At 38.3% G+C, this 24,206-nt stretch overlaps 10 protein-coding genes across 16 annotated transcripts; 4 read left to right on the top strand and 6 right to left on the bottom strand.

Moving 5' to 3' along the window:
• Window positions 1-117: 117 nt before the first annotated feature.
• On the top strand, window positions 118-1,379 carry LOC123320041 (Golgi SNAP receptor complex member 1). Of its 2 annotated transcripts, none has more exons than XM_044907192.1 (5): window positions 118-167; window positions 198-299; window positions 378-559; window positions 612-853; window positions 910-1,379. In XM_044907192.1, exons 2-5 carry the CDS (start codon window positions 275-277, stop codon window positions 1,145-1,147), a joined length of 687 nt encoding a protein of 228 aa, XP_044763127.1. In that variant the 5' UTR covers window positions 118-167; window positions 198-274; the 3' UTR covers window positions 1,148-1,379. The 2 variants fall into 2 exon arrangements, with proteins under 2 accessions (XP_044763127.1, XP_044763126.1); XM_044907191.1 differs by having other exon boundaries at window positions 129-158; window positions 189-299.
• Window positions 1,380-1,470: 91 nt separating this feature from the next.
• Window positions 1,471-2,378, bottom strand: LOC123320044 (ATP synthase subunit C lysine N-methyltransferase). Its single transcript, XM_044907194.1, has 4 exons — window positions 2,221-2,378; window positions 1,991-2,170; window positions 1,748-1,929; window positions 1,471-1,669 (listed from the first exon to the last, which is right to left on the bottom strand). The coding sequence occupies exons 1-4, from the start codon at window positions 2,318-2,320 to the stop codon at window positions 1,511-1,513; spliced, it is 621 nt and encodes a 206-aa protein (XP_044763129.1). The 5' UTR covers window positions 2,321-2,378; the 3' UTR covers window positions 1,471-1,510.
• Window positions 2,379-2,647: 269 nt separating this feature from the next.
• LOC123321133 (riboflavin biosynthesis protein VVA0006-like) lies at window positions 2,648-3,091 on the bottom strand. The gene has a single exon (XM_044908636.1). It carries the CDS (start codon window positions 3,089-3,091, stop codon window positions 2,648-2,650), a length of 444 nt encoding a protein of 147 aa, XP_044764571.1.
• A 655-nt stretch (window positions 3,092-3,746) lies between these two features.
• LOC123320034 (probable GH family 25 lysozyme 3) lies at window positions 3,747-6,100 on the bottom strand. Of its 2 annotated transcripts, none has more exons than XM_044907178.1 (9): window positions 5,947-6,100; window positions 5,582-5,653; window positions 4,715-5,521; window positions 4,620-4,658; window positions 4,511-4,558; window positions 4,389-4,451; window positions 4,272-4,330; window positions 3,977-4,208; window positions 3,747-3,885 (listed from the first exon to the last, which is right to left on the bottom strand). In XM_044907178.1, exons 1-9 carry the CDS (start codon window positions 5,996-5,998, stop codon window positions 3,881-3,883), a joined length of 1,377 nt encoding a protein of 458 aa, XP_044763113.1. In that variant the 5' UTR covers window positions 5,999-6,100; the 3' UTR covers window positions 3,747-3,880. The 2 variants fall into 2 exon arrangements, with proteins under 2 accessions (XP_044763113.1, XP_044763114.1); XM_044907179.1 differs by having other exon boundaries at window positions 3,977-4,193.
• Window positions 6,101-7,261: 1,161 nt separating this feature from the next.
• LOC123320040 lies at window positions 7,262-8,758 on the top strand. Of its 2 annotated transcripts, none has more exons than XM_044907189.1 (5): window positions 7,262-7,423; window positions 7,703-8,026; window positions 8,083-8,280; window positions 8,335-8,402; window positions 8,475-8,758. In XM_044907189.1, the coding sequence occupies exons 1-5, from the start codon at window positions 7,366-7,368 to the stop codon at window positions 8,544-8,546; spliced, it is 720 nt and encodes a 239-aa protein (XP_044763124.1). In that variant the 5' UTR covers window positions 7,262-7,365; the 3' UTR covers window positions 8,547-8,758. The 2 variants fall into 2 exon arrangements, with proteins under 2 accessions (XP_044763124.1, XP_044763125.1); XM_044907190.1 differs by having other exon boundaries at window positions 8,335-8,403; window positions 8,479-8,758.
• An 11-nt stretch (window positions 8,759-8,769) lies between these two features.
• LOC123320036 (sodium channel protein Nach) lies at window positions 8,770-10,999 on the top strand. Its single transcript, XM_044907181.1, has 10 exons — window positions 8,770-8,905; window positions 8,954-9,148; window positions 9,287-9,446; window positions 9,686-9,816; window positions 9,872-9,959; window positions 10,013-10,138; window positions 10,192-10,351; window positions 10,483-10,648; window positions 10,707-10,804; window positions 10,860-10,999. The coding sequence occupies exons 1-10, from the start codon at window positions 8,808-8,810 to the stop codon at window positions 10,952-10,954; spliced, it is 1,317 nt and encodes a 438-aa protein (XP_044763116.1). The 5' UTR covers window positions 8,770-8,807; the 3' UTR covers window positions 10,955-10,999.
• A 28-nt stretch (window positions 11,000-11,027) lies between these two features.
• On the bottom strand, window positions 11,028-11,887 carry LOC123320042. Its single transcript, XM_044907193.1, has 2 exons — window positions 11,364-11,887; window positions 11,028-11,256 (listed from the first exon to the last, which is right to left on the bottom strand). The coding sequence occupies exons 1-2, from the start codon at window positions 11,828-11,830 to the stop codon at window positions 11,091-11,093; spliced, it is 633 nt and encodes a 210-aa protein (XP_044763128.1). The 5' UTR covers window positions 11,831-11,887; the 3' UTR covers window positions 11,028-11,090.
• A 162-nt stretch (window positions 11,888-12,049) lies between these two features.
• LOC123320038 (gamma-soluble NSF attachment protein-like) lies at window positions 12,050-13,622 on the top strand. Its single transcript, XM_044907183.1, has 2 exons — window positions 12,050-12,953; window positions 13,013-13,622. The coding sequence occupies exons 1-2, from the start codon at window positions 12,297-12,299 to the stop codon at window positions 13,304-13,306; spliced, it is 951 nt and encodes a 316-aa protein (XP_044763118.1). The 5' UTR covers window positions 12,050-12,296; the 3' UTR covers window positions 13,307-13,622.
• A 38-nt stretch (window positions 13,623-13,660) lies between these two features.
• Window positions 13,661-19,700, bottom strand: LOC123320039 (acidic phospholipase A2 PA4). Of its 4 annotated transcripts, none has more exons than XM_044907187.1 (7): window positions 19,491-19,699; window positions 17,036-17,073; window positions 15,606-15,748; window positions 15,020-15,180; window positions 14,733-14,871; window positions 14,496-14,639; window positions 13,661-14,014 (listed from the first exon to the last, which is right to left on the bottom strand). In XM_044907187.1, the coding sequence occupies exons 2-7, from the start codon at window positions 17,039-17,041 to the stop codon at window positions 13,918-13,920; spliced, it is 690 nt and encodes a 229-aa protein (XP_044763122.1). In that variant the 5' UTR covers window positions 17,042-17,073; window positions 19,491-19,699; the 3' UTR covers window positions 13,661-13,917. The 4 variants fall into 4 exon arrangements, with proteins under 4 accessions (XP_044763122.1, XP_044763121.1, XP_044763120.1 ...); XM_044907186.1 differs by lacking the exon at window positions 13,661-14,014 and adding an exon at window positions 14,183-14,384 and having other exon boundaries at window positions 17,036-17,067; window positions 19,491-19,700; XM_044907185.1 differs by lacking the exon at window positions 13,661-14,014 and adding an exon at window positions 14,183-14,384.
• A 201-nt stretch (window positions 19,701-19,901) lies between these two features.
• LOC123321132 (circadian clock-controlled protein daywake-like) lies at window positions 19,902-23,761 on the bottom strand. Its single transcript, XM_044908635.1, has 5 exons — window positions 23,656-23,761; window positions 23,368-23,505; window positions 23,126-23,252; window positions 21,465-21,598; window positions 19,902-20,240 (listed from the first exon to the last, which is right to left on the bottom strand). Exons 1-5 carry the CDS (start codon window positions 23,759-23,761, stop codon window positions 19,933-19,935), a joined length of 813 nt encoding a protein of 270 aa, XP_044764570.1. The 3' UTR covers window positions 19,902-19,932.
• Between the last annotated feature and the right edge of the window lie 445 nt (window positions 23,762-24,206).

Raw genomic sequence — 24,206 nt, 5'->3', positions numbered from 1 at the left:
CAATGCTCTGGTCGCATAGAAAACAAATAATTAATCTTTTTCGAGATCGGTGTTCATTAAACTCTATGGGTTCCCATAGAGTGCCATGTGCCAAAATTTCTATGAATCTCTTTCAAGGTTAAAATAATACAGCTGACGCAAATGACGTTTATGAATATTTGCAAAACCACTCTACTCTGTAATCTGTGTTGCAAAACAAAGGCGTATTTCCATTATTTTATGATAAATGGTTGATAATTAAAGGTGAAACAATTACGTAGTGATTCATTCAAAGATGGCTAATGCACTAACCTATGACGGTAAATATACGCTTTGAATTTATTCGATACCCAACAGTTTTCTATAACGTAACTCGAATGACTAATTTGGATTTGTAGATCTGAGGAAACAGGCTAGGAGTTTAGAAAACGAGATCGATTTGAAGTTGGTGGCATTCAGCAAATTAGGAGCAGGTTTGAAGACTCCACATAGCAGTCATGCTTCTGACACAGTTCCACTTCTTTCTGGTGAAGATACCTTTGAAACAATGTCACTTGAAATCGAGCAGCTTCTCAAGAAGGTGATAAACGTAATATTCACCTTCCTGTACTTTTTACAATTTGAGATTTCAGTTAACACAAATCAACGAACATATGGCCGAACAACCAGTGTCAGGTGCAGCTATGCTACACACTATTCAGCGTCACAGAGACATACTGGCTGATCTATCTAAAGACTATAGAAAAACAAATTCTCAACATGAAAGTCGTAGGGAAAGGGAAGATCTTTTGCATAGGAATTCAGATAATTTTCGAACAGAAGGAATCAATAATAGGAGGGATATCTATTTGAAAGAGAATCAGCATATCCATAAGTAAGTGAAAGGATTAATTATTCTGAAACTTAATTAACTTTTCCCTTTGATTTTAGTTCAGATAGATTAGTAAACGACCAGATTTCGATAGCAATGGAAACCAGAGATCATCTTCAGAGCCAAAGACAGACATTTAAGAGGTTGCAAACAAGATTTAATGACATGTCGAACAAATACCCACTTATAAATAGTCTGATTCAACGTATAAATTTGAGAAAACGAAGGGATTCTATAATTTTAGGGTTAGTGGTTTCCTTATGTACTTTTTTGATTTTGTTATACATCTTTCATTGAGACTGAATGATGTAACACACATCAATTGAGGCTTGTTTTATGTAGATGGTGGTATTTTAAAACCAAAGTTGACAAATTCTCATACTGGGTTCATGTGGAAATTTATTAGTTTCTGATAAATTGAAAATGGAGGTGACTTTTCAGTATGTTTTAAACAAAGTCATTTTTTGGTTCTTGTCTATTCTATTGTAAAACTATTTATTAGCAATAAACTTATTTTATTACTGATCTAGTAATGTTCTTGAATTCTTGTGATTTATGTTTCAATTTTGATCACAAGATTATTGACTTTATAAGGAATTTATAAAAGAAAAAAATTGAAGGAAGATTAAAAATGCATTTTTAAATAATATTCAACTATATTCATGATGGTTTGTTGTTTTCAATCGTATATACCCATACTGTATCCACACCACAGCCTATAGTAGCTATCGGTTTTCTTATAGGCAATGGAAATCGGCAAGCAATTATATAACTACCATTCTGGCATTCTTTTATAAGTTTTTTTTCTAAATTTTCCATCTGAAACAAAGAATTAATCAGATGAATCCTTTTCTCCAATTTGGAATAAATGTGATGTATGTGGCCAATATTTCCTACCATTTGTTCTACCCCAAAAATAACAATATTGTTATACTTGGAAACATCGTATTTCCACAAATCTCTCCGGTAAAAACCAGTATTTTTGCCCAGTCCTTTCCTCCAAGCATCATATTTTGAGTATAAAACAAGCCATGGATTCAATTCAACACCATGAGAGGTGAACCCAATCTTTGCTGTTTCTGCATGTATAGTAAAAAACTGAGCTTAATTCATGAATAATGATAATCGGCAATATCCAACCTATAACAATCCTTCCATCTCCCGAACCCAAGTCCAATAAGAGCCCCCTTCTGTTTTTCAAGGCTGTCAAAACATTTTTAATCTGTTCATCTGTCGCTGGTATGTAAGGGAGACAATACTTGCGAAAAGCAGGCCTCACAAAAGACGAAGATACAAGTGTGAGACCTAAGGCAATCCCTCCTGAAAATTTCGAACAGGTATTTTGGAAATTGTTTTAATTATCGAAAAACCTGTTATTCCTAAGATAACCTGACCGGTCGTTGTTGAAATCGGGGTTTTTTTTTCGTTCGTGATATCTTTGTTCGAGGGTAGATCTTTGAAAACTTCCATCGCTTTGGCTTTTATAATTTTTTTTAGGTTATTATGATCATAGAATTAAAAACACATTTCAAAAACTTGATAATTCAAAAGAGTAACCCAGAGACACTCTCTACGGAGTAACCCTAGAGGACAGTTATCTGTGGAGTAACCATAGAATTTTTAAAATCTATGGTTTTCGATTCAAGTTTGTCTTCAAGCCACCAGGTGGCGAAATCATGGAAAAAGGTTCTTTCTCTATGTCTATGAGGTAGATTGTTTTTCTTTGACAGCGTAGGTACGTTCGTTTCGTTCTCCGATTTTAAGGTTAAACACATTCAACTAAAAATAGAAAATATTTTATTCATCATTTTGCGAAATTTCACTCCTTATTCTCTGTATAACGAGTCCTAAATTATTCTTCCCAACCCCTCCACATCGTTTGCATATACATTTCCCCCAAAATTTATCATGCCACTTGTTTTCTTCAATTATTTCACCGCTTCCAGTTTCTAGCAACTGTTCCTTCATGTGTGGATTCTGGAATTTCCTCCTCAAAATATCCGTCATTATCTCGACCTTAACCTCCTCCCAGTCGTGTCGGAGGGTCACTTTGCGACCTAACCTTTTAGCTGTCACGGGGTTCTTAGAGGATAATATTCTTTTCCTTTCTACTTCATCGAATGTCTTTGCTGCTTGAAAAGCGTGCTCTGCGGTTGGGTACGCTACACCTTCATATTCTACTTCGCATTTGAAGAAATTGGAGAGGAACTTGTGTTTTCCTCTGAAACCTCTCACATCCATTTCAAATGAGTCACAATTTACATACTAACTGAATGAGGAGAGGAGAGGTGCATTTTCCAGCGTTTGTTTGAGCCGGTAATTTCCCGAAAGCAATTTATGATTTGATTGATAAGAATTAATTAATCATGTTAGTTAAGTCAATGTCATCTTTTTTGACGGATAATCCCTAGAGAATGGACTGAGCAATATCCGCATGAAAGTTTCTACTCTGTGGAAAGAGACAGTGCTATGAAGCGGTCTCTTTTCTGTAGACGTGATATCACGTTCTGTGATATCTTTCACATTTTTTTAATGCGAATAGACCATTGAACTCTATGGGAACTCTATGGGTTCCCATAGAGTTCAATGGAATAGACATGTCTCTATGTCTATGGGGGATGATCACTCTATGTCTCAGATTAGGTGTTCTATGTATGGAACATCCAAAGATTATAGAGTACTCTATAATCTTTGGGAACATCCTTTACCTCTATGGTTTCATGCGTCGTTTCTATGCACCCCTCAAACGAAGATTTCTCTGTGGTTCAAATGTAGGGATGCCACATAATCATCGACATATTCAATACGTCGTACGATTTTTCATGTTAAAGACTAGAAAGTCGGTATTTCAGTTTTTTTTCAAGCAATGCGTTTGTTATATCAATAAAATGAAATGTTATTACAACAAAATATCTTTATTGAAAACTTAAACCTAGTTCTAACACATTTGGTGTCCCATAACCAATGTCTTTCATTATCCAAAGTAACTAGCTAAGGTCGTTTTGACTGAAGCCATCTTCTCGTATCACATTAAGCTGAAAAATGAAAAATATTAATTTATGTGAATTGCCCGACCAGGCAAAAGCTATGAGAATTAGATAAACTGAGTCAAACTTCAATCATCACCTGCAACCGCATGTTTATTCTCGTGATGTTCTTGGTGATGTTTGGTCTCGTGATGTTTGTTTTCGTGAGCGTTATGCTTCGTCTCGTGATGTTTCGCTTCGTGGTGCTTAGCTTCATGATGTTTAGCGTCGTGGTGTTTAACTTCATGGTGCTTGGCTTCATGATGTTTGGCCTCGTGGTGTTTAACCTCGTGGTGTTTAGCCTCGTGGTGTTTGGCCTCGTGGTGTTTGGCCTCGTGGTGTTTAGCCTCATGGTGATTCTTAACTTCATGTCGTTTGGGTTGGAGCTGTTTCACCTCGTGGCCATGATGCTTGGTCTGATGAGATTTACTTTCATGGTGTCCATGATGTTTAGCTGCCAGGATAGTTTCATAAGGGTACTTCCGGAACATGTTATTTCAATTTTTACGTACCTTCATGACCGTGGTGAGTTTTGACTTGATGATACCTGTTATTTCTTCGATCAGCGAAAGCACCTAAGGGCAAAATAATCAACAATTTGTATTTCTCGTAGTAAGGGATGACTGATACTCACCTCCTGCACCTGTTGATGAACAACTGCAAGGACACATGCATTGACCACCTGAAAACGGAAAAGTTGGATCATAACAAACCTTTTCTTTTTACAATCTGAAGATACTCACTTTCTGTCGATGTTCCAATTGGAGAGCTGGTGCTGCCTCCTGGAAAAAACAAAGGTTGAGATTGGTCAATTCTTCGATCAAAGCTAAATCATTACCTGAACTTTCGTCTGTTGGTGTTGTAAGGCCAGATGAAGAACCTTCTTCCTCTGTGGTGGAACTTTCCCATGGGGTACCTGAGGGAGATTCCGATTCCTCTTCTGTCGTTCCAGGACTGGAAGAGTCTGAAGTGGAGCTAGATGATTCAGAGCTGGGGCCACCCTCAGTTGATCCAGAGGAGGGTTCGGTGGAGGTACCTCCGCTACCGGTGAAGCCGCTTCCTCCCGTAGTGCCGGAAGAAGAGTCAGAGGTACCTTCGGAACCTGGCGATGAGCTTTCCTCTGTCGGTTCAGTTGTCTCGGAACCGTCTTCAGTTGATCCAGATGAAGAACCGTCGGGTGTTGAACCAGATGCCGTGCTACCTCCTCCAGTTGATCCAGAGGAAGAACCATCGGGTGTTGAACCAGATGACGTGCTACCTCCTCCAGTTGACCCGGAGGATGTGCTAGAGCCACCAGATGAAGAGGTCTCGTCTGTCTCCTCAGAAGGCGTGGATCCCGAAGGTGAGGAGGATTCCTCGTTGTCTTCGGTCGTGGGGGTAGGTTCCGTTTCCGAGGATTCCTCGCTGGTTGTACCTTCATTTGCGCTGGTAGATGGGGTACCTGAAGCACCACCTTCTGTTGACGAAGGACTTTCGGTGGTTACAGAGGGAAGGGTTACTTTGTGAGTTGACCCTCCGCCGGTGATGATTTCCGTTATGGTCCAGCCTGTCGACCAGCTGCTGACGCTGGATGCTGGAGCACCCGTGGTCACTGAGCTTCCTCCAGTTGGTCCAATCGGTTTTGGAGTGGTCGGTGTTCCTTGTCCTGTTCGAATTTTTTTTATTTATTGGAGGCTATCGATACCAGATTGATTGATTGACTTACCGTTATTACAGACTCGGTAGCACCCTGGATAGGGTCCTGAGGGAGGTGCGGGTTGCCATTTGAGTTGGACACCTGAAAAACGGCCTCAAACGATTTAGTAGGACTTCAGTCAGAGTTTATAAACAAACAGTGTGTCAAAAGAGGTAAACTTTGATACATGACAATGAGATCATTCCCAAGAGAAATGGATTGGTAGGCAGGGGCCAATTGAATGGCCACCACGCTCCCCAGACTTGACGCCTTTAGAATTTTTCCTCTGTAGACATTGAAATCGGCCAGTTACTTTTTATTTTTGACCGAGCATAATCAGACAACATAAAAAATGAAATTTAACTGAATTAAATTCGAATGAAACAGAATCTCACCTTGAGTGGCAGTGGAATAAAACACCAGAAGAAGTGCAGCAAGTTTGAACATCCTGCTGACCGGTACCTATATTCCAGAGTCGAATGCAGGGCCTTTTATAGGAGCAGTCGTTAACATTTTTCCGATATTTTCAACATTTTTTCGCTTGCGTCAACACAAGAAATATGCCAATTTACATTTGGAATTGCTGGGAATCCATGACTGATAAGAGTTTTCAAGATTCCGGAGATTATACAGTGTGACTTAAGCTACATTCACAATCAATTCACAGGCCGAAGTGCACTTCGGCACGGAAGCTTAGCAGATGGCGTTCTCCGTTACCATTCACAATGAAATTCAAGACAAAATTTCTTGCAAGTCGCAAACTATCACTTCGGCAAGGAATTTCGTGCCGGCTATAGATGATGCTGATGCTTATGTTTTGATCAGTTACATTTTTGATTCATTTGAGTATTTGGTTCCAAGATTATTGCGAATGGTAAATTTCGTGCCGAAGTGCACTTCGGCCCGCGAATTGATTGTGAATGCAGCTTTAAGTCTAAAAACGCACTCATATCTTTCGTGGTTTATAGTTGTTGATCGCTACAGAAATGTAGAATTTTATCTTCGTTTTTCTTCATAGAATTTGGTCGTGATTTTATTTAACTAGTAACTGAATAACGTGAAGGTTTTCCTTCACCTACCTGGCCAATAATCGATTTACATCAACGTTGGGAAATCAACGAATCCAATTTTCAACCCCCAAAATAAATCGATTGGAGTGAACTGCACAAACCCAGTGGCCCTGAACCTTTCTGTCCTATAGGAAAATTAACCTATAAGAAAGAGTTTTAGGAGAAGGAAGAGAACCGAAGGAGAATGACTCTAGGGGAATGTCCAAGACTGGAACACTCCAGAAAGTTCTTGAAAACTTTACTTTGATACTGCGAAATCTAAGAAGTTTCTGGATTTTAGCAAGACTATGTTACTTCTGAGCATTCTCATCTGATGAGAATGGGTCTAGCAGAACTGATGCATGCAGAATCTGTGAGGAGTAGCCAACGTAAAAAATTCTTTGGACTCCCAGATACTGGAGTTCGTTATAGAACTCTGGAACTGTATTTTCTGAGCAGAAGGAAAAGCCAAAAAAATTCCTATCATGACCGAAGAAGAATTAACCAATTATTGGATATCTGATCCTACAGATAAGACCATGAATTTGTTTTTGCTTTCTTCAATCTGAATAATTCGAATTATTCAGTTTGAAATATGTAATTATATCTCATCATTCCTTTGGTTGATAAGACCCAAGTATTTGTTACAACCAAGGTCCTTCGAATTTTAAAATCGATTTTAACATTTCTAGACCGGGAAATGATGAATATTCAAAACATTGTTTATCGTCTAATACGTTTGTTCATTCCAAATAATTCTTAACAATGGCCAAGTTCACAATTCTCTCCATCATTATCCCGTTGATCTCAATACACAATTTCGGTGAGAAAAAATATTATTGCTTTAAATTTTAAAAGAACAGAATACTAAAATGATGACTTCAAATAACTTCTTTGCATTATTATAATATATGAAGTTAACTTTAAGCTTTCCTACTATTTTATTTTTGGAATATTTCAGCTTACCTCTGGCTCACCTTGTATACAGGGTGAGTCTTCGACTCATACTTAAATATTGTAACAGTGGATTCTTGAGATCAAAAGAAACACTTTTTTTTCCATATCATACCAAATATACTCATATTCATAAACATACTTACAGCGAAAACCTCAGAGGTTGTCGCTGCAAATTCAAGAAAACACAAAGGAGTCGAGAAAAACGATATAACTGCCTCTCTTAACGCCAGAAAAGTTTGCATGAACGTTTGTAACCCTCCCTACTACAGGGAGGAATACCCACCCACCCAGGGGGGTATTTACAACCCTCCAGGATGGGACCAGAACTATATACCGAGCGGTTACAACATCCCGCTGGGCAATTGGGATCAGAATTCTTATCCCTCGTATGAAAACGCTGACCAAGGTTTGAGCGAGAATCAGTTTTATCCTCAAGGAGATTTCGGACAGTATTTAGCAGGATGTTACAGTGAGTTTCCGCTTAAAATCTCGAGATTTTCTTTGAATTTTTTCGACCATTCTCAGGAAATATGTTTAGGAGAAAGTACAAACTTGATCCAGGCCAGGCAAAGCCGACAATTTACAATTACAAAACGCCTTTAGACAATAGAAAAAACCAGAATTATAGGAGGAATAGGAATTACAATCAGGACTTCATGAACTGTCAGCTTATTTGCTATCCAGTTATGGTACCAAGTTACGTCCCATCTACTACCTTGGCTCGTGAGTAGTTCGATGAAATAAAAGGTCTGTTGGGTAATTTTCGTTGATTTCTAGCCACTGAAGTGACCGATGCAGAATCGGAAGAAACTACCCAAGAGAAAAGCACAACAACTAAAAGACCAGGTACTTTTGGCTTTCGAAAACACGCTATTACATACTTAAGTGATTACTAGTATGAAAACTACTTTGATGTTTCAGGGAAACATGGGAGGAAAATAAAAAGGCTATATGAACATGATGCTACAAAACTGTTGACTCAACTATGATATAAATGTTCGACAATAAACATTATCGATTTCCACGGAAATTTCCATTATATGATTTGCCGGAAAATCCAGTCATATTGTTACTTTTCAATACGTTTTCTTCTTCCATTGTCAATTATGTGAACCCCACACAATAGACCCCACAGAAATTCAAATAATGACACTATTCTTGTTCACGAAGATCTCCTATCAGTTATATAATAGAAATTACATCGTTTCGTATTTTCATTTCAAGCCTAAACCCTCGGAAAAGCGGTCAAAATGGAAGAAAAACTATCGTATCTGAGATATTTCTTCCTGAACACGTCATTCCACGGCCTACATTTCATTTTCGAGAGGGAAAGACACTGGACCGAGAGGTGAGATGGGTGTGTTTCGAGGGCTGAAAATACGTTCGATTTTTTCAGGATTTTTTGGATAGTCTGCTGCGTCTTGAGTTGGTTGGCTTCAATATTGTTGATTCTGTCCGCTTGGAGCGATTTTAGGAACAATGCCATAAGTTTCGTGGTTGAAACTAGCTATCTGGATTGGGATACGCATTTTCCTTCTATTGCCGTGTGCGAGACCGACAACCAGGAGAGGATTAGCGAATTTGCTGACAAGTAATTCGTACCAAACTGTTTTACAACACCTTCAAACGGTCAAAAGACTTTTTTTCGAGTAAAATCGAATGTTGTCCTGAAGATGACACTAAATGTACCGAAACGTTGTTTGTTCGAGGGTTTTTTCCCGTGTTTTAGGACCTACGGCAATCCTCACGATTTCAACTTCAACGAGATAGTGAAGGAGCTGGTTTATTTCAAGGGGTTGGCTTTCTACACCCTTCAGATGTGCGGACCTAATGCTACAGTGAAGCACGAAGATTGCGACAAGCGGGATTTCGTTGATTTTTCCGCAGAGGTTTGTTATCTTGATATTGCTGGGAAAATGCACTGCTCAACAACTGATAGGGAGCACTAAGTACAATGGGTCGAGGATCACCGCCTCCAGACCCTAATGGCCTCGAGCCAGTCCTATCAATTGTTGAGCAAGTATCTGGAAATACCTACTCTTCTAGCTGTATAACAAAGGGGCATATACCCAGCATAGTTTTGTCCTGACATCCCCCACTTCTTACTGCAAAGGTTCTTCGATTATAGGTTAGGAGTCCTTGTTCGAAAATGTTCCAGAGGTGCGTATGGAACGACCAAGAATTCAACTGTTGCGATTATTTCCATCCTATGGACACCGAAGTAGGCATGTGTTTCGGTGTAAACTCCATACAAACCAGGTCTTTTTTTTTAGTAACTTTCCCTACAGATCATTCCAGCTAGATCTGATTGCAGGAATAAAAAGGTTGCTAGATTTCCAATGATATCCAACAAGAAGACAGGACCTTGTACTTTACACCTTGAGATCAAGGGGATAGCCTTCGTGAGTTTAAGTCGTTTTTTAGTTGAACCATAAGTTGATTCTTTCCTATCAAGGTTTACCTTCTGGGAGAACAAGAAGTTCCTACTCTAACAACCTTCACAACTGATGTCATACAAATAAGTCCACACATCCATTCTAAAAGGTACATCTCAATCAGAGAGATTGAGAATCAGCCAGAGGTAAAACAAGGGTATAAAGTCTCCCTATCAGTCTTTACTACTTCAGTCTTCAGGTGAAAGATGTCAGTATCGAACAGAGAAAATGCAGATTCACCTATGAAAGCCCTTTGGAAGTCCACGACCACTACAGCTACAGCGCATGCTGCGTGGATTGTAGAAAAAAGGCTCAACTTGAAATGTGCGGTTGCGTTCACCATCTGATGCCGAATGTCCGTAAGTTTGACCAAGGGTGTCCCACAGGGATCTGTTCTAGTCCCTTTCGAATTATTGTAAACTCAAGCAAACATTGCAAAGTACATTGCCGATACATAAGGACCTACTAAAACCTTTTCTTCTTCTTCAAGCCAAGCACCTCTTTTGCGACATCAACGGTTTGTACTGTTTGAACATGCACTACAACAATCTGATAGTGCTGAAGGCTCATTGGTCCAACAGAACTGGTTTGGTATGCGATTGTCTGCCAAGTTGTACCGAATTCGAAATGTCAGTGGTCAAAGATGTGAAATATGGGTGAGAAATTTAAAAGCGTTGGTGGGTTGGCTGAAACTGTCTGGTGTTTTGTTTGCAGCATCAAGGAGGACTTTGGTGTCGTAGAGATAAGCTTGCTTCGATTGCCTAGTGAGAGGTACAAAAGGAATGTTGTCAGAGGGCAGTTGGATTTTGTTGGTTGGTAATTAACTATATGAGTCGTTGTTTCGATTTTGAAATCTGTGATTTGCAGTGTCTACAGGTGGCATTACTGCGTTGTTTCTGGGTGCGAGCATATTGAGTTTTGTCGAGATTGTTTATTATTTTTTCCTACGTCCACTAGCATAGTTTGTTTAGATCTGTGTAATCATCTTGTTTCAATAGAAGTTTAGTTGATTTTTTTTCTTATTGATTTCAAATATACCTATTCATGTAGATGATGCCCTTGGTCATACAGTGTTTTGGATTGAAAATTCACTGCGGATCATTTCTTATATTGCAACACGTAAGCTAACAAAAAAACAAAGAACAAAATGATAACATCAATAATAGTTCTTACACAGTAGAACATAGCGAAGAAAGATAAGCCATCAGCTTGCTTTGGAGTATCGCTAAAAATTGTCTTCTTTCTTTCACTTCTCTTCTGGCATCTGCAAATTTTCCATGAAAAATTTACATTCAAAAAAGTAAAGCGCATCATCTAGAGATGACAGATTTCTCTGATTACTGGTACTTAGTGTCAGAATCGATTTTTTACCTAAAGGCGAAAATCCCGTATCCTGCTATCTTGCAGGCTTCAGAAATAGGATCTCCGAGCCTGGGATCATCATGGCAGCAGCTTGGTATGATGTACTCATGGGCTGAATCGTCACCAAACATACAGCACTTGCCATCTTTCCTGATGAGAATGTCTCTTTTGACTTTTTGATTCGATTTTTCGGTTTCCTCGTCCTTAATGTCTGTCTGTATTATATCCATTGTCCTCAGTGCTATGTCCATACATCTATATACGATTATGTAAGCGGCAAAAATGTACAATAAAGAGAACTTCTCTCGCACCGTACCTAGGAGACCTAGCGTATAATATATGCTGTAAAACAATAGGTACATCCAGAAAAACTCGGATTGATAAGTGCCAATCACCACCAGTATTCCCAAATCCATGATACCAGCAAGGAAAAGAAAAACCAATATGCATATTTTCAAAAAATTCTTTTTTCTCATATTTTTAAACTTTCAAACGTCTTATAGATAGACGAAAACTCTATGCGACGTCGAAATCTTCATTTCGAAGAAATCAAATCGTAATTTCGAAAAACGAGCTTTTAAAAAATCGATCGAATTTTCGATGTTTTCGATGCATCCTTCTGTCTTGTACACCCCTGAGTATGTATATCTGTGATCTGTGTCAGCTGTCAAATTTTTGACAACAAGATCATTTTCATTTCAAATATTGATCCAATTTTCTACGAAGGTGTATATTTTCACTTCCACATCTTGAAATTGCCAGAAATCGATAAATTCTCAAAATAAATACCACTATTATCGTTAGTATTGAGGTATATCGCTAAATCCAGCATTTTGAATATATCAAACTGACTAAGAATTGTGCCAATTGACACGAAATGATAATATAGTGAGAAACTCCCTGTTATAAACAACCCTCGAGCGACTATTTTGTTCAGTGAAAATGAACAGTGAGAAAAAGATAGAGGAAGGCTTGGAGCACATAAAGAATGCCGAGAAAAGCTTGAAAACCTCCTTGATGAAATGGAGACCAGACTACGAAAACGCAGCAGAAGAGTACAATAAAGCTGCAACTTGCTTCAGAAACGCCAAGGCTTTCGATCAGTGTAGAAATGCTCTACTGAAGGCTTCCGATTGCTTCAAGCAAAACCGGTCAATATTTTACGCTGCTAAGGCCTTAGACCAAGCGATTCTTGTATCCAAGGAACTTGGAGACTTGAAAGACATACCTGCACTTGCTGAAAAAGCTGCCAATATGTTCCAAACTCACGGAAGTGGGGAATCAGCATCTTCCTCCTTAGACAAGGCTGCGAAAATCATAGAGGCTCAGTATCCAGCGGAAGCCCTTCAGTTATTCAAACATGCAGCTGATATCGCTTTGGTACAAGACAATTCTAGACAGGCTGCTGAATATGTGAGCAAGGTCGCGAGAATTCACGTGAAACTGAAGGAGTTTGAAGCGGCTGCTGATGCCATCAGAAGGGAATTGGGGTTGAGGGAGCAGTGTGAAGCTTATCAGGCTACTGGGCGACTTGCCGTTGCTCTAGTTTTGGTTCAGATTGCCAGGGGGGATATTGTAGCAGCTGAAAAAGCTTTCAAGGTGAGTAGAAATTGAGCTTAATGTGACCTAGTTTCGTTATCTTTGTTTAATTTATTAAGGAATGGGGTAATTATTGCGAAGGCCCAGAAGTGCAGTGTTTGGAGATGCTGCTTCAGGCTTATGATGAAGAAGATCCAGAGGCTGCAAAAGCTGCCCTCAACAATCCGTTCATAAAGCACATGGACGTTGAGTATGCGATACTATCTAGAGATATGCCTTTACCTGAACAAAGTCTTACCTTAGCCAAACCGGTGGTTAAAGAAAACGCTCAAGCAAGTCAATTCACTGGTCCAAGCATGCCGAATGGAGGCTCAGGTCAAGTGGATGAAGAAGACGAGGAAAATTTATGTTAGGATTTGTTGAGGGTGAAAACTGATGGTTGGATATATTGGATATGAGTTAATTTTAGAAATTGCTATATCTTGACGCTTTGTGTATTCCGTTGAACCGAAACACCACCATATAAATAGCCTAAAGCAATTCAGAAGAGTATTTTGACCAGATGTTGATTTTTTACGGTGATAAAAGATACGATTCAGACTATTGTTGTTTTATATATTGCATTATTTTATTATAGTATATTAGTGCATAGAATTATTTTCTATGATATAAAGAAAGTTATTATGCATTTTTGTTGATTTTAACTGTTCAATAAAAGTATGAGTATAACTTCGATTTTTTTCAATGGAAAAGAATAAAAAAGTCTCTTTATGCTTCAAACTACTTTATTTGAATTTTTATGGAAATGGAATCTTCAGCTTGCAAAGAGAGAAAAGAGACAAATATATCTAATTATTCTAACTAGAATTCCAAACTACCACTAGTATCACATAAGGTTTCGAAATGTATTTCAATTCTTTATCATAAATACTAATTCTGTTCAGAATTTGAACACATTTTCTACAGTCTACATCTTATTGCTTTTCGTTGAACCTATATAGTTTCTATGACATGAAATCTGCTTCTAATTTGATTGTGGCATCATTGGAATATATTTTTCAGAAGGTCTGAATTGCCAGGACCTGCAAACCTCCACTTTTTCATTGTCTGTTAATCCATATCTGTAAAAAAAATCATATTGAATATCACATAGCAAAAATGAAGAAATTAAATCCTAGCTCAATGAGAAAAGAAGAAAAATGAAATGACGATACTCACCAATGAATCTTTTTTCAATGACAAAAAAAATATATTACTGAGGATGGGTTGAAAACTAAACGAACTAAAAATAATAAATAAAAATTTTATTGGAGAAAATAAAAATTACAAAAATGGCACTAAAATATCCTTAAAGTTCTAAATATCACATTGACAAATTCAGGTACTTTTTTGTGCTTCAGAAGGGAAAAAGGCTTGAACTGCCTAAAATCAACTGGGAATTTCGGCGATTTGGAATACCTCAAAGGGCAACGATTGTCATGGTCGTAACGGCTGTGAAATGAAACAAAAATTATTGAAAAGAACAAACAAAAAGATATCACAAAAAAGCTCCACGACTTGATCTTACAAGATTGATTATTTTTTATTGGTAAAGGTCCTCACCCATGTATTGCTGCACAGGGCGTTCTCTCCCTGAAGCAAATTATTTGGATGACGTTGAAAAATATGGCCCCAATCGTGTTAGCAGTCTCTGTGTTGACGTTCTGCAGACATCTTCTGAACTTCGAGTCGCAATCGCAGTGGGATCTGAAAAATAACGCTAGTTATAGGTTACTGGGCCCATAACCTGTTGGATATTCAATATTGAACGCGAATTTTCGAGTTTAACAAGGTAGTCACCTGGTAAACGGTGACTTATTGCAGATCCCTCTTTCGCAATCTCCTGGTTTCAAGTATTTGTCGCAGAAATCATGCTCCCTGCAGCATTTATCTTCTTTGATGTGGTATCCAATGTCGGAATAATTGTCTGCCTTATTTCCTGCAGTAGAGAGGAAATGAGAAAGAAAAAAGCATTCAACTGGTGGTGGATTATACTCTCACTAAAAGCTGTGAGCCGTAACAGGTTCATAGAGCAAATCCGGAAGTATTGCTTGAAAATGTTTTCGAAAGTTTTACTCACAACTTACCAGGTCCACACCATTTTGTCCCTGGATAAATGAATCCTCCTTGGTGTGCTGAATGGACAAATTTGTCGTTGCAAATCGCCACCAGCTTGGTGATAGAATCATCAGTCATTTGCCTGACGCGTCTAGGGTCTGATGCTAGTAGCTTTGAACGTATCACACCCCTGCAAGAAGAGGGACAATTTCGATGAAAAATCCTCTAGGTTTCACCCAATAAAAATTAGAATGAGACAAAAGTTTATCTGATACTAAAAATAATAAGAAAGATTTATTTCTGTCCCTCAATCAGTGCATATATGCCCTTGGCCTCAAATTACTTAAATACTTAGGTTCACTGCTCAAAAATTGAAGTAGATATTCGAAAAAAAACTCGCGTTTTGCACTCGAATAGAATTTTTATTAGTATTGCTGTACACACCATATGTGGGCCGCCTCCTATTTTCGCCCTTGAAAGAGCAAGAGCTACAACCGTCGCACTAGATCGGCTAATACTCCACGAATACATCCCTTTTTCCTCTTCAATTTTTGAGCAGTGTGTAAGAGGGGATAAAGAATGAAATTACAAAGAAATTTGTATAGTGTGAATTACCTGTCTTTGTGAATATGGCAAAACGGTGGTCTCGAAGTTATTTCAATCATGTTTGACATGGAGTTATCAGCAATCAAGACGCTACTTCCATCTGTGCCTCTTAGGGCAGATGATGCGATCAGACTTATCCAGATTAGAAGTTCCTTCAGGGAAAAAACTAATTATTACCTGTCTTTTCAGTATCGATCAATGAATTAATAGAAAAAATCGATCAGTATTTACACAGCCGTTCTTTTCTTTTTATTTCATTCTGGAGAAGTCTTCGCTACTTAGGTACTTCCTTCAATGTTTTATTGCAGTGATTATGTACAAAAATATCTTTTGAAATCGAAAGAAAAGCTTCTCCTATATAGGATGAAAACTCAGGTATCGAATCATAATTCTTTAACTCAAGAAATCTGATTATGAGAATTGGTCAGTCTTGGCTTTTCAACCCATATCGCACATTCAAATTCACTAGGTTGTTTCTAGAATAACACCGTGTATATATGGTGTAGATTCCGAGTTTTTGTGGGACATATCATTCTCTCGTTACAAAAGTAAGTGGATACGATTGTCACGGGCAACTTTTTACCAGTTGTCCGAGCTTGTAAACTGAGATTTCATTATGGGGAACTCGATTTAAAAATCGCATATTCTCAATTACTATATCGCTACTTAAGACCTTGCGAAAAAATTACATTCTCGAACTACATACACGGTTAATGAGTTGTCAAGTACTAGAGGTACCTAAAAAAAACTTGGAGTTGGCGTTTGAAAAACCAATATTTCATTACCTTGATCGTGAACGACAAAACTAACCCATCAAATAAAAGCCTTGCGAACTATATGTATCTGTATTTACTAGGAACAAATAAGAGACCTCAATTCATTCGAATATTTCACCATCGAAGAATATAACAATAAAAAAATAACAAAATCGGAATTTTTACAGATTTACTGTGGACCTAACTGGGTCAAGTTAAAATATACAGACGAACCTGTTCTCGGTTTTTATTGCAGCGTTAAAGTTAAACTTACATAGGGTCCCAATTAAATTGCTTGGCATTTGGTGTGCAAGGTAATATTGCGAAAAGCTATGGAAGATTTTTCCAAATTATTGGCATATCGGTATTATTGATTGAATCGACGATATCGGTGTCACTGTGCTATGCATTTTGTGTTTTGAAAGTTTACTAATAATGTTTCCTTCGTTATTGGGCAAAAAAGGAAATTGAAAGTGGACCAAACTAAATGTTAGGGTTAAGGTCGTTAATAAAAATTGCTCCAGCCAGCTCAAAATGGACTAATTGATATAATATTCATGTTCATAGATTTCGCGTTGGTTATACAGGGTGGTCCAAAGAAAACTTGACACCTCTATTTTCCGACTTTAAAATGAAAATGTGGAGAATTATTATATTTCTATGAAATTAATTCAGTATACTTACATGCATTCTTGATATGTTGGCACAGTAATAATCTGAAACTGAAACAACCTTATTTAAAACAATTTGATACAAAGAACACACATTTTAGAATAACCAAAAGTGGTGTAATGTTGCATAAAATTTTCTTATAGCTCATTTCATAAATGAATGTGGCATATTCAGCATGTCCCTTTGCAACAAAAAAGAAATGAATGTGTAGGAATTATAAATCTGATCAGTTTTTGAAATAAACTCAGGAAGAAAAAATCAACGGTGTGAACTTCTTTTCCAAGTCTTGAATCTTGGCCAACAATGTGTAGAGATAATCACTTGAGAATTGTAGGATTTCCTAAATCGATTAACGAGCGAGAAGCATTATTCCTTTGACCGTGTAAAACGCATCCTGATTGAGTGCTAAAACGTTTATTGTTGAATTCATGGAACCATGGTTGTAGGTACATAACGCTGGTTTCCTTGACTGATTATTAGATTTATCGTTTTATGGGGTAACAATTCATTTTATCCGTTGTTCGAATCTAACTGTAACGCAATTTTATAATTTGTTCTTTGAGCAATAGAATCCTCATTATTCGAAAAATTGTAGGAAGTCGTTGATGGATATCTGTTTGATCTCGTTTGATTGATTGCTGGAACTCATGAAATGTTTCCGCACTCATGAGTTTCCCTAGAAATTTCAAAATATTCATAGCAAAATCAGACTGTAATTTTAGATTGAGATGGAAACGATATTCACATGTTGAAACACGAATCTAGTCACATCATTCCAGGGTTATTGATCAAAAGGCTGCAATTTTTGTAGGGCCAACATGTTGTTGACTTCCTTGCTTGGTCGCCAATTTATGCGCATCTGTTCATATCTCTGGATTACGAATTGGGATGAAGTTATATCAGATCTAAATCACGATTGCTATTCATTATACTTGGGAGGTGTAATTTTCCATGATCATATGAACTATATACGGTTTACTTCTCACCAGTCTGTTTTTTTTTAACATATAATTGAATACAGTGGAAAACTTTAATATTTCAATGTTTTTGTTGCGAAAATGCTGATGATGCGTGACGTTATATTTAAATGTATGCATAGAGTTTCACACATTTGAGTAAATTCCGTAATAGAAATGAATCTGCATAGTCAAGGTTCTTTGGATTCTTCCACAAATGAACCACTTTCTCACTCGTGTTATTCAATTCAATGAATCCCTTGTGATCCTTCATGAAGAACGTGTCTATTGGCAAATGCCATGAATAAAACATCGGTTCAAGTGTGAGAGAAGTCAAAGTGCATTATCATATTACAGAATAAGCGTTTTTGACATTTCATAACATGCGGTGTTTTTCTTTGAAGATCAAGGTTCGGAATCTGCTGAGATGAAATCGCAGAGGAAAGCATGCCATGTTGGGGATATTTCGTTTCACTTTTTCACTGTTGATAGTTGATAGACAACTCTCCATAAGATGCTGCACTTGGGTGTTCAACATCTGGGCACTATTGAGACTATTATCGCATTTATTTCCATGCACTTTCTTCTTGCCAAATGAGATGGAATCTTCTATATTAAAACGTGTACTTATATACTTCGTAGATTTGAACAATTTAGAGTTCAGCTTAGGGTATTTTTCGGACCATTAAAATTGTTAGGCGACCTAAAACTATGAGTAAACCACGTGGATATACATCAACACATGTAAAAGAAGAAATTGAGGAAGTATGTGAATGTATATTTTCTCTAATTTGGAGTAAATCAAATTTGTTATTGGTCGCATTGATTGAGCAAATCATCAGGCATCATTAGTTTGTATTTTCATTGAAAATACGTCCAGCATTTTTTTTTCATTTTCCTAGAGCGCTGAATAGGTTATCACTCAGATTAAACTGAAGAAATCCAGTTTTTTTCGTGAATCTTCTATTTGAAAAATTCCCATTCTGATAGGTAGTTGCTCTAAATAAAATATATGAAAGATTCACACCTTTTTTTGACAAGGAATGAATTCTTCAATATTTTCGCAACTATTCATTTACCCCCTGTATACGTGTAAGTCTCATTCATGGAGTCAAGTGACAGTCTGCAACTTTCAATATTCGAAAATAATAGTGAACCATTTTTCGTAGTAAAAAAAAAAACACAAAATGAGTGAATCTTCGACTCAAAAATTGAAAAAAAATGGGTACCTACTTTGAATGCAACTCTCTTTCTAAAAAATGTGAAGGGTCACAGATTTAGCCAGTTATCCTGAAGGGAATTTTGTTTTTCCAGAGTTGGGCCCATTATGAAAACTTAGAATCGCTGTATTTTTTTATCAGGGCCGAAACAGAAAAAAAATGGTATAGGATAAAAGGATTTTTTTGACCTCAAGAAACTACCGTTAAAATATTTGTACGAATCAAAGACTCACACTGCATAAAATATTTCTCAGTCTCTCCCAAGAGGGAAACAAAAAATCCTCCACCTACCTTTCAACGAGAAGCCACACAAACATCAGATTATCCTCGTCGAGAAAAATCAGCGAAAAAAATGCGTCACATATCTCTCTATCGCCGGCTATCAATCCTACAGCACTCGCTATCGTTCGCACCAAGAAATTCTGTTGAACCGAAGAACTGATAACATTGAAACGATTGTATTTACCCACCCCCTACCTCTTCTTGTGTGTCTCGGAAAATTCAATGTCACCTACGTCACAGGTGCATCGATCTGACCCGGAATTCCTCCTGGGGGCTTATGTGATACTTCCCCAGGACTGCCGACGTCGGGAATCGTATACAGGGTGTGCTACATTGCCAGAGAATTAAAAAAATTATCGGTACCTACATAGACTACCGAATATTGATGATGGAGGAGAAAGGGGATGAAATAAACGCAGATCATGTCAAGTATCTATTTTCTCTGGGTTTTCTAGGACAATACAGGGAGGAGCAATATGGCCTGCAGTGGTATCTCTGCCAAAACAGGCTTCAACACCACGCCGAAGTGTTTCTCGAGTTGTACCGAGTACTCAGGCAATACCTCGTTCAGGACCAATATGCCGTTGTCGTTTATTACTTTCTCGAACTGTGGCGTCAGGATTTTCTTCCTGTTCTCACCGAACAGACTGTTGAACTTGTAGTGGATACTGCCTGCCTTGATAGGGATTTTCAAGCCGTGCATGTTGATCTTGCCGTTGTCCAGGCCGATCGATATGTCCAGCACTAAATCGACGTTTTCTGAAAAAATACAAGAGAAATTGCCTGAGGGTGCTGTGCCTAAGGAGACAGTATCAAAGCCTACACAGAACACACTGGTTCTCTGAACTCAACAAGCTCACAGAGCTTCTGAGGGGTACTTCGGTACCTATGGAGAATCAGGATGATAAAATGATATCACCAATACACTGCTAGTTAGTCAGCGACTTCTTCTAGACATAAACCTGGAAAGAAACTATCAAGGATGTGGCAAAGTGATCCATTCTGATGGTCATGGAGCTTGGTATGGGTGAACTACTGCATGAGATAATGGAGCTTGACTTCGAATTGTGTAGGCTTTGACGATCGATAACATAGTCTTAATAGTAAGAGGTAAATTCCTCTGCGATTTACCACAAAAGAGTCTAAGAATTTTTGAGTACTGGTGCTTGTTAGTGGGTCTGAACCTTCTCCCAACCAAGACCACAGTGAATTACCTTTACTCGGAAAAGAAACCTTCCAGCTTTGAAATCCATCTGGAGGAATGAAAGTCTGAATTCAAATATGTTGGAATAACCCTAGACAGCAAGCTTCTGTGGACTAAGCATGTTAGAAATACTGCTTGTAGTGCATGGTGGCGTGCAGAAATCTACCCAGGAGGCTGTTACCTTAAAATACTTCGACAGATGTACGTCATGACTGTGTGACTGATAATAACCTATGAGGCAGTAGTCTGGGTTTGCTAAAACAGAGCAGACGACCACGAGAAAAATACTCCACAAGTAAAAAAGGCTTGCTTTTGCTGTATCACTTGAGCTATGATAACGTGCCCAACTAGAGCACTTGAGGTCATCACAGATCTCACTCCTCTACATCTGGATATCAGGGGGAAGGTACAGGTAAAGAATGAATTAAAAGTTAGAGAGCCTGGTCACTAAGTGTACACAACGTTAGGCTCTTGCTCAAGTGTTTTTCAGGCAGAAATACTTGCAACCGAAAGATGCGTGGACATAAACCTGGAAAGAGGTGTGACAAGAGGAATATAACCCCTTTACCAATCCATAAACTAAATAGGTCTACTAGGACTGTGCCTGGCGATGGTTGAGGTTTCAAATCACAAATTGGTAATTGGCCACAGTTCAAATGTGGTGATGATCCAAAGCCAATTGGAAGGGTGATGACGTAGAAGGTGGAAAGGCATTTAAAGCATTTGGGGATTTCTTCGAAGCTCATTGCAAAACCTTCAATGATATTTAATTTACTTACTCAATGTGATGGTTGCGTCTCCTCTTCCCCAAAGTGGAACAACTAAACATCTTCCGTTGATGTTGTATTTAGTCACCAGTTTTAACTCGTTGGCGTGGAGGAACAAGACTAATTTACCTGCCACCAGATCTAGCCTACAAAAGTCATAAGAAATAAGTTGATCTTTGAGCTCCTTGGAGGAACTTTGGGAGTGTAGAGCCCAGCTCATTTTTATCATAAAAATTGGTTGCAATGGATTCATTATTTTGAGTTTGGGAGGCTCTGCGGAACTGGTTTCACGATTTGTATCTCCCAAGGAGGTCATCAATGGTGTTGATAAACCGACAACATCCTTAGGAGCCTTGGACGTTACCTCGTGAGTATCCAGGACCGGTTTCCCTATATGAATGCTTCTTAGGCCAGCCAGCTCTGGACACTTGCATACCACGTGTTCAGCTGTTTCTGCTTCTGATTCACAGAGCCTACAAATCTCATCTGCTGACTTTACCATACCGTACAAGTGATATTTGTACCGACAGTGCCCTGTCAGCAGTCCCACCATCACCCAAAGCTCAGCTCGTGACAGCTTTGGCAGTTTTCTGGTGTAGGTCATTGAAATCATCACTAATTTCTTTGACTGAGTAAATCCAGGAGTGTTTCTCCAGAGGGTTTTTCTGTTGTTCAACTCCCATTGTTGGACCGCTGCCTTATATTGGTATTTTCCGAGCCCACAAAAAGGCTCAGGTGCTCTTTTTGCAAGTTCATTGGCTTCAGTGCCCTGGTACCCATAGTTGAGTCACTTTGTTGTCTCTGGACAGTTGCTTTATGGTATTACGGCACTCCCATGTCAGCAGACATTCCTGACAGTGTGATTCCAGATTCCAGAGACCTCAGCGTGGCCTGCCTGTCTGTGGTGATATAGATATTCGCCCCTCTAGGTTCATTTTAAGACACTCCTGAGCGCATGCGTAAACAGCCAGTGTCTCGGTCTGTAAAATAGAGGGTTCACTTCCCAGGGCTTTAGAGATCCTCAAGTTGGGTCCATATGAGCCAATGCCAGTGCTCCTTTCTGATTTTGATCCATTAGTAAACCACGTGGATGACTTTTTGCCCAGACGATTCGAGAAACTTATTGCACTAGGACGGTCAGCTATGACCGTTTCAAAGGGCGTTTAGAAAGCAAAGATGATTGGCATGGCATACGATGGTTTTGCAAAGAGGTTTGAGTACAATATCCTCATATTGCCTCATTCTGGCATATGAAAGCTTGAGGGGTACTCATTATTAATCAGAAGGTTTCATAATTATCTAACAATTGCGGCAGGAGATATTGCAGATTGTAATTCTTGGAAAATCTATAAAAATTAATGAAGCTATTAGGCCTTAATTTTGGTCAAAATTTATTGCACTTCAAACAACGTTAGTAGTTATTTGTTTTTTCGAATTGAAGGAGTTATAGCAAATAGAGAATTGAAACATACTGTAAACAATTGGTAATTTGATTGTACATATTTTTTCTTATTCGATAATAACATATAATTTTTCACAAAACACCTATTATGATCAATTTAGTAAACCTCTAATCCTGCAGCGGACTCTGACAGTTCCGACGTTAAAAATGGATGAATATTCGAGCCGTTTCTTGTTCTCATCATGAAAATATCAAAACTTCTTGTACTCACTTGGAATCTTTAACTGTAGCCTTATTTAAGCCTTCAATTTTCACGTTCTCCAACGTCTGATCCAACTGTAGTACACCTTTGCCATATCCAGCTTTCAGTCTTGGTATAACCAGAGGATTTCCGAGATCTGAAAACAAATTTTGTTGTGAGATTTTCACCTGTGTCCTATATTTCCCTTCACGAAACATGGACGACAGGATTTGGAATAAAAACACGAGGAGGAAGATTCAAAATGTCCTTACGATTGATGATCAGCGGGACCAGACGTCCAAACTTGTTCTTACAACAATCATTATCGTTAACTTTGCAAGGATCACCGAGACCAGCTGAAAAATAACAGGATTTACTCAAAAGGCCAATAAGAAAGTCATCGAAGGATCCTCACAGAAATTTAAGAGGGCCGCCTTCTTCAACAGAAGCGTCGCTGATATACTGGCGACAAAAAACGCCGAAAAAACGAGAAAAAATTTCATGATGCGGTCACTTTAACTACAAACTAGATTCAACTACGAATTTGTAGGTTTAAATACGTCTCTGATATCGTCCAGATTTAGATAAGGCATGATTTTTCTGGGAAGAAGGTGCAATTTGTACGAGTCGTGAAATTTTATTTGAAAACGTGATATTTGGTGTCATTTTTATGTTTTTTAGAACGTGGATGGGAGAGGTGGCATTGTGTTGAGATGCTGGGGATTCATTATAAAGTCTTCTCGCCTCTGAACCCATATTTCAGCGTGGAGTATCATTGGAAACATCCTTCTAAGGAATTAATATAAATCTGACAATTTTCCACGATGTTCGGATTCGTTAAGATATCAGCATGAGATTCCCTGGCTCTATTTTATTGTTACAGCGAGAAAGAGGTCTGCAATGTCACAGCAATTACACCGCTAACCCGACCCGCCGCAGACATTACAATTTTTTGACGGATACTCGACAAAACATTCCTCAAATTTCCTCATTGATACAATGCCCACATGATTTCAAGGTGTTTCCAACAGATGGAACCTCTTTTAAGCCCACAGAATCTTTATTTTCTTCATTTCTCTACTATGTTGTCGCTATTAAGCAGTTTTTTTTT

Source organism: Coccinella septempunctata, chromosome 9 (assembly GCF_907165205.1).
Source record: "Coccinella septempunctata chromosome 9, icCocSept1.1, whole genome shotgun sequence".
NCBI lineage: Eukaryota > Metazoa > Arthropoda > Insecta > Coleoptera > Coccinellidae > Coccinella > Coccinella septempunctata.
Note: the sequence above shows the minus strand (reverse complement) of the source record. Positions and strands in the feature narration are given on the sequence as shown.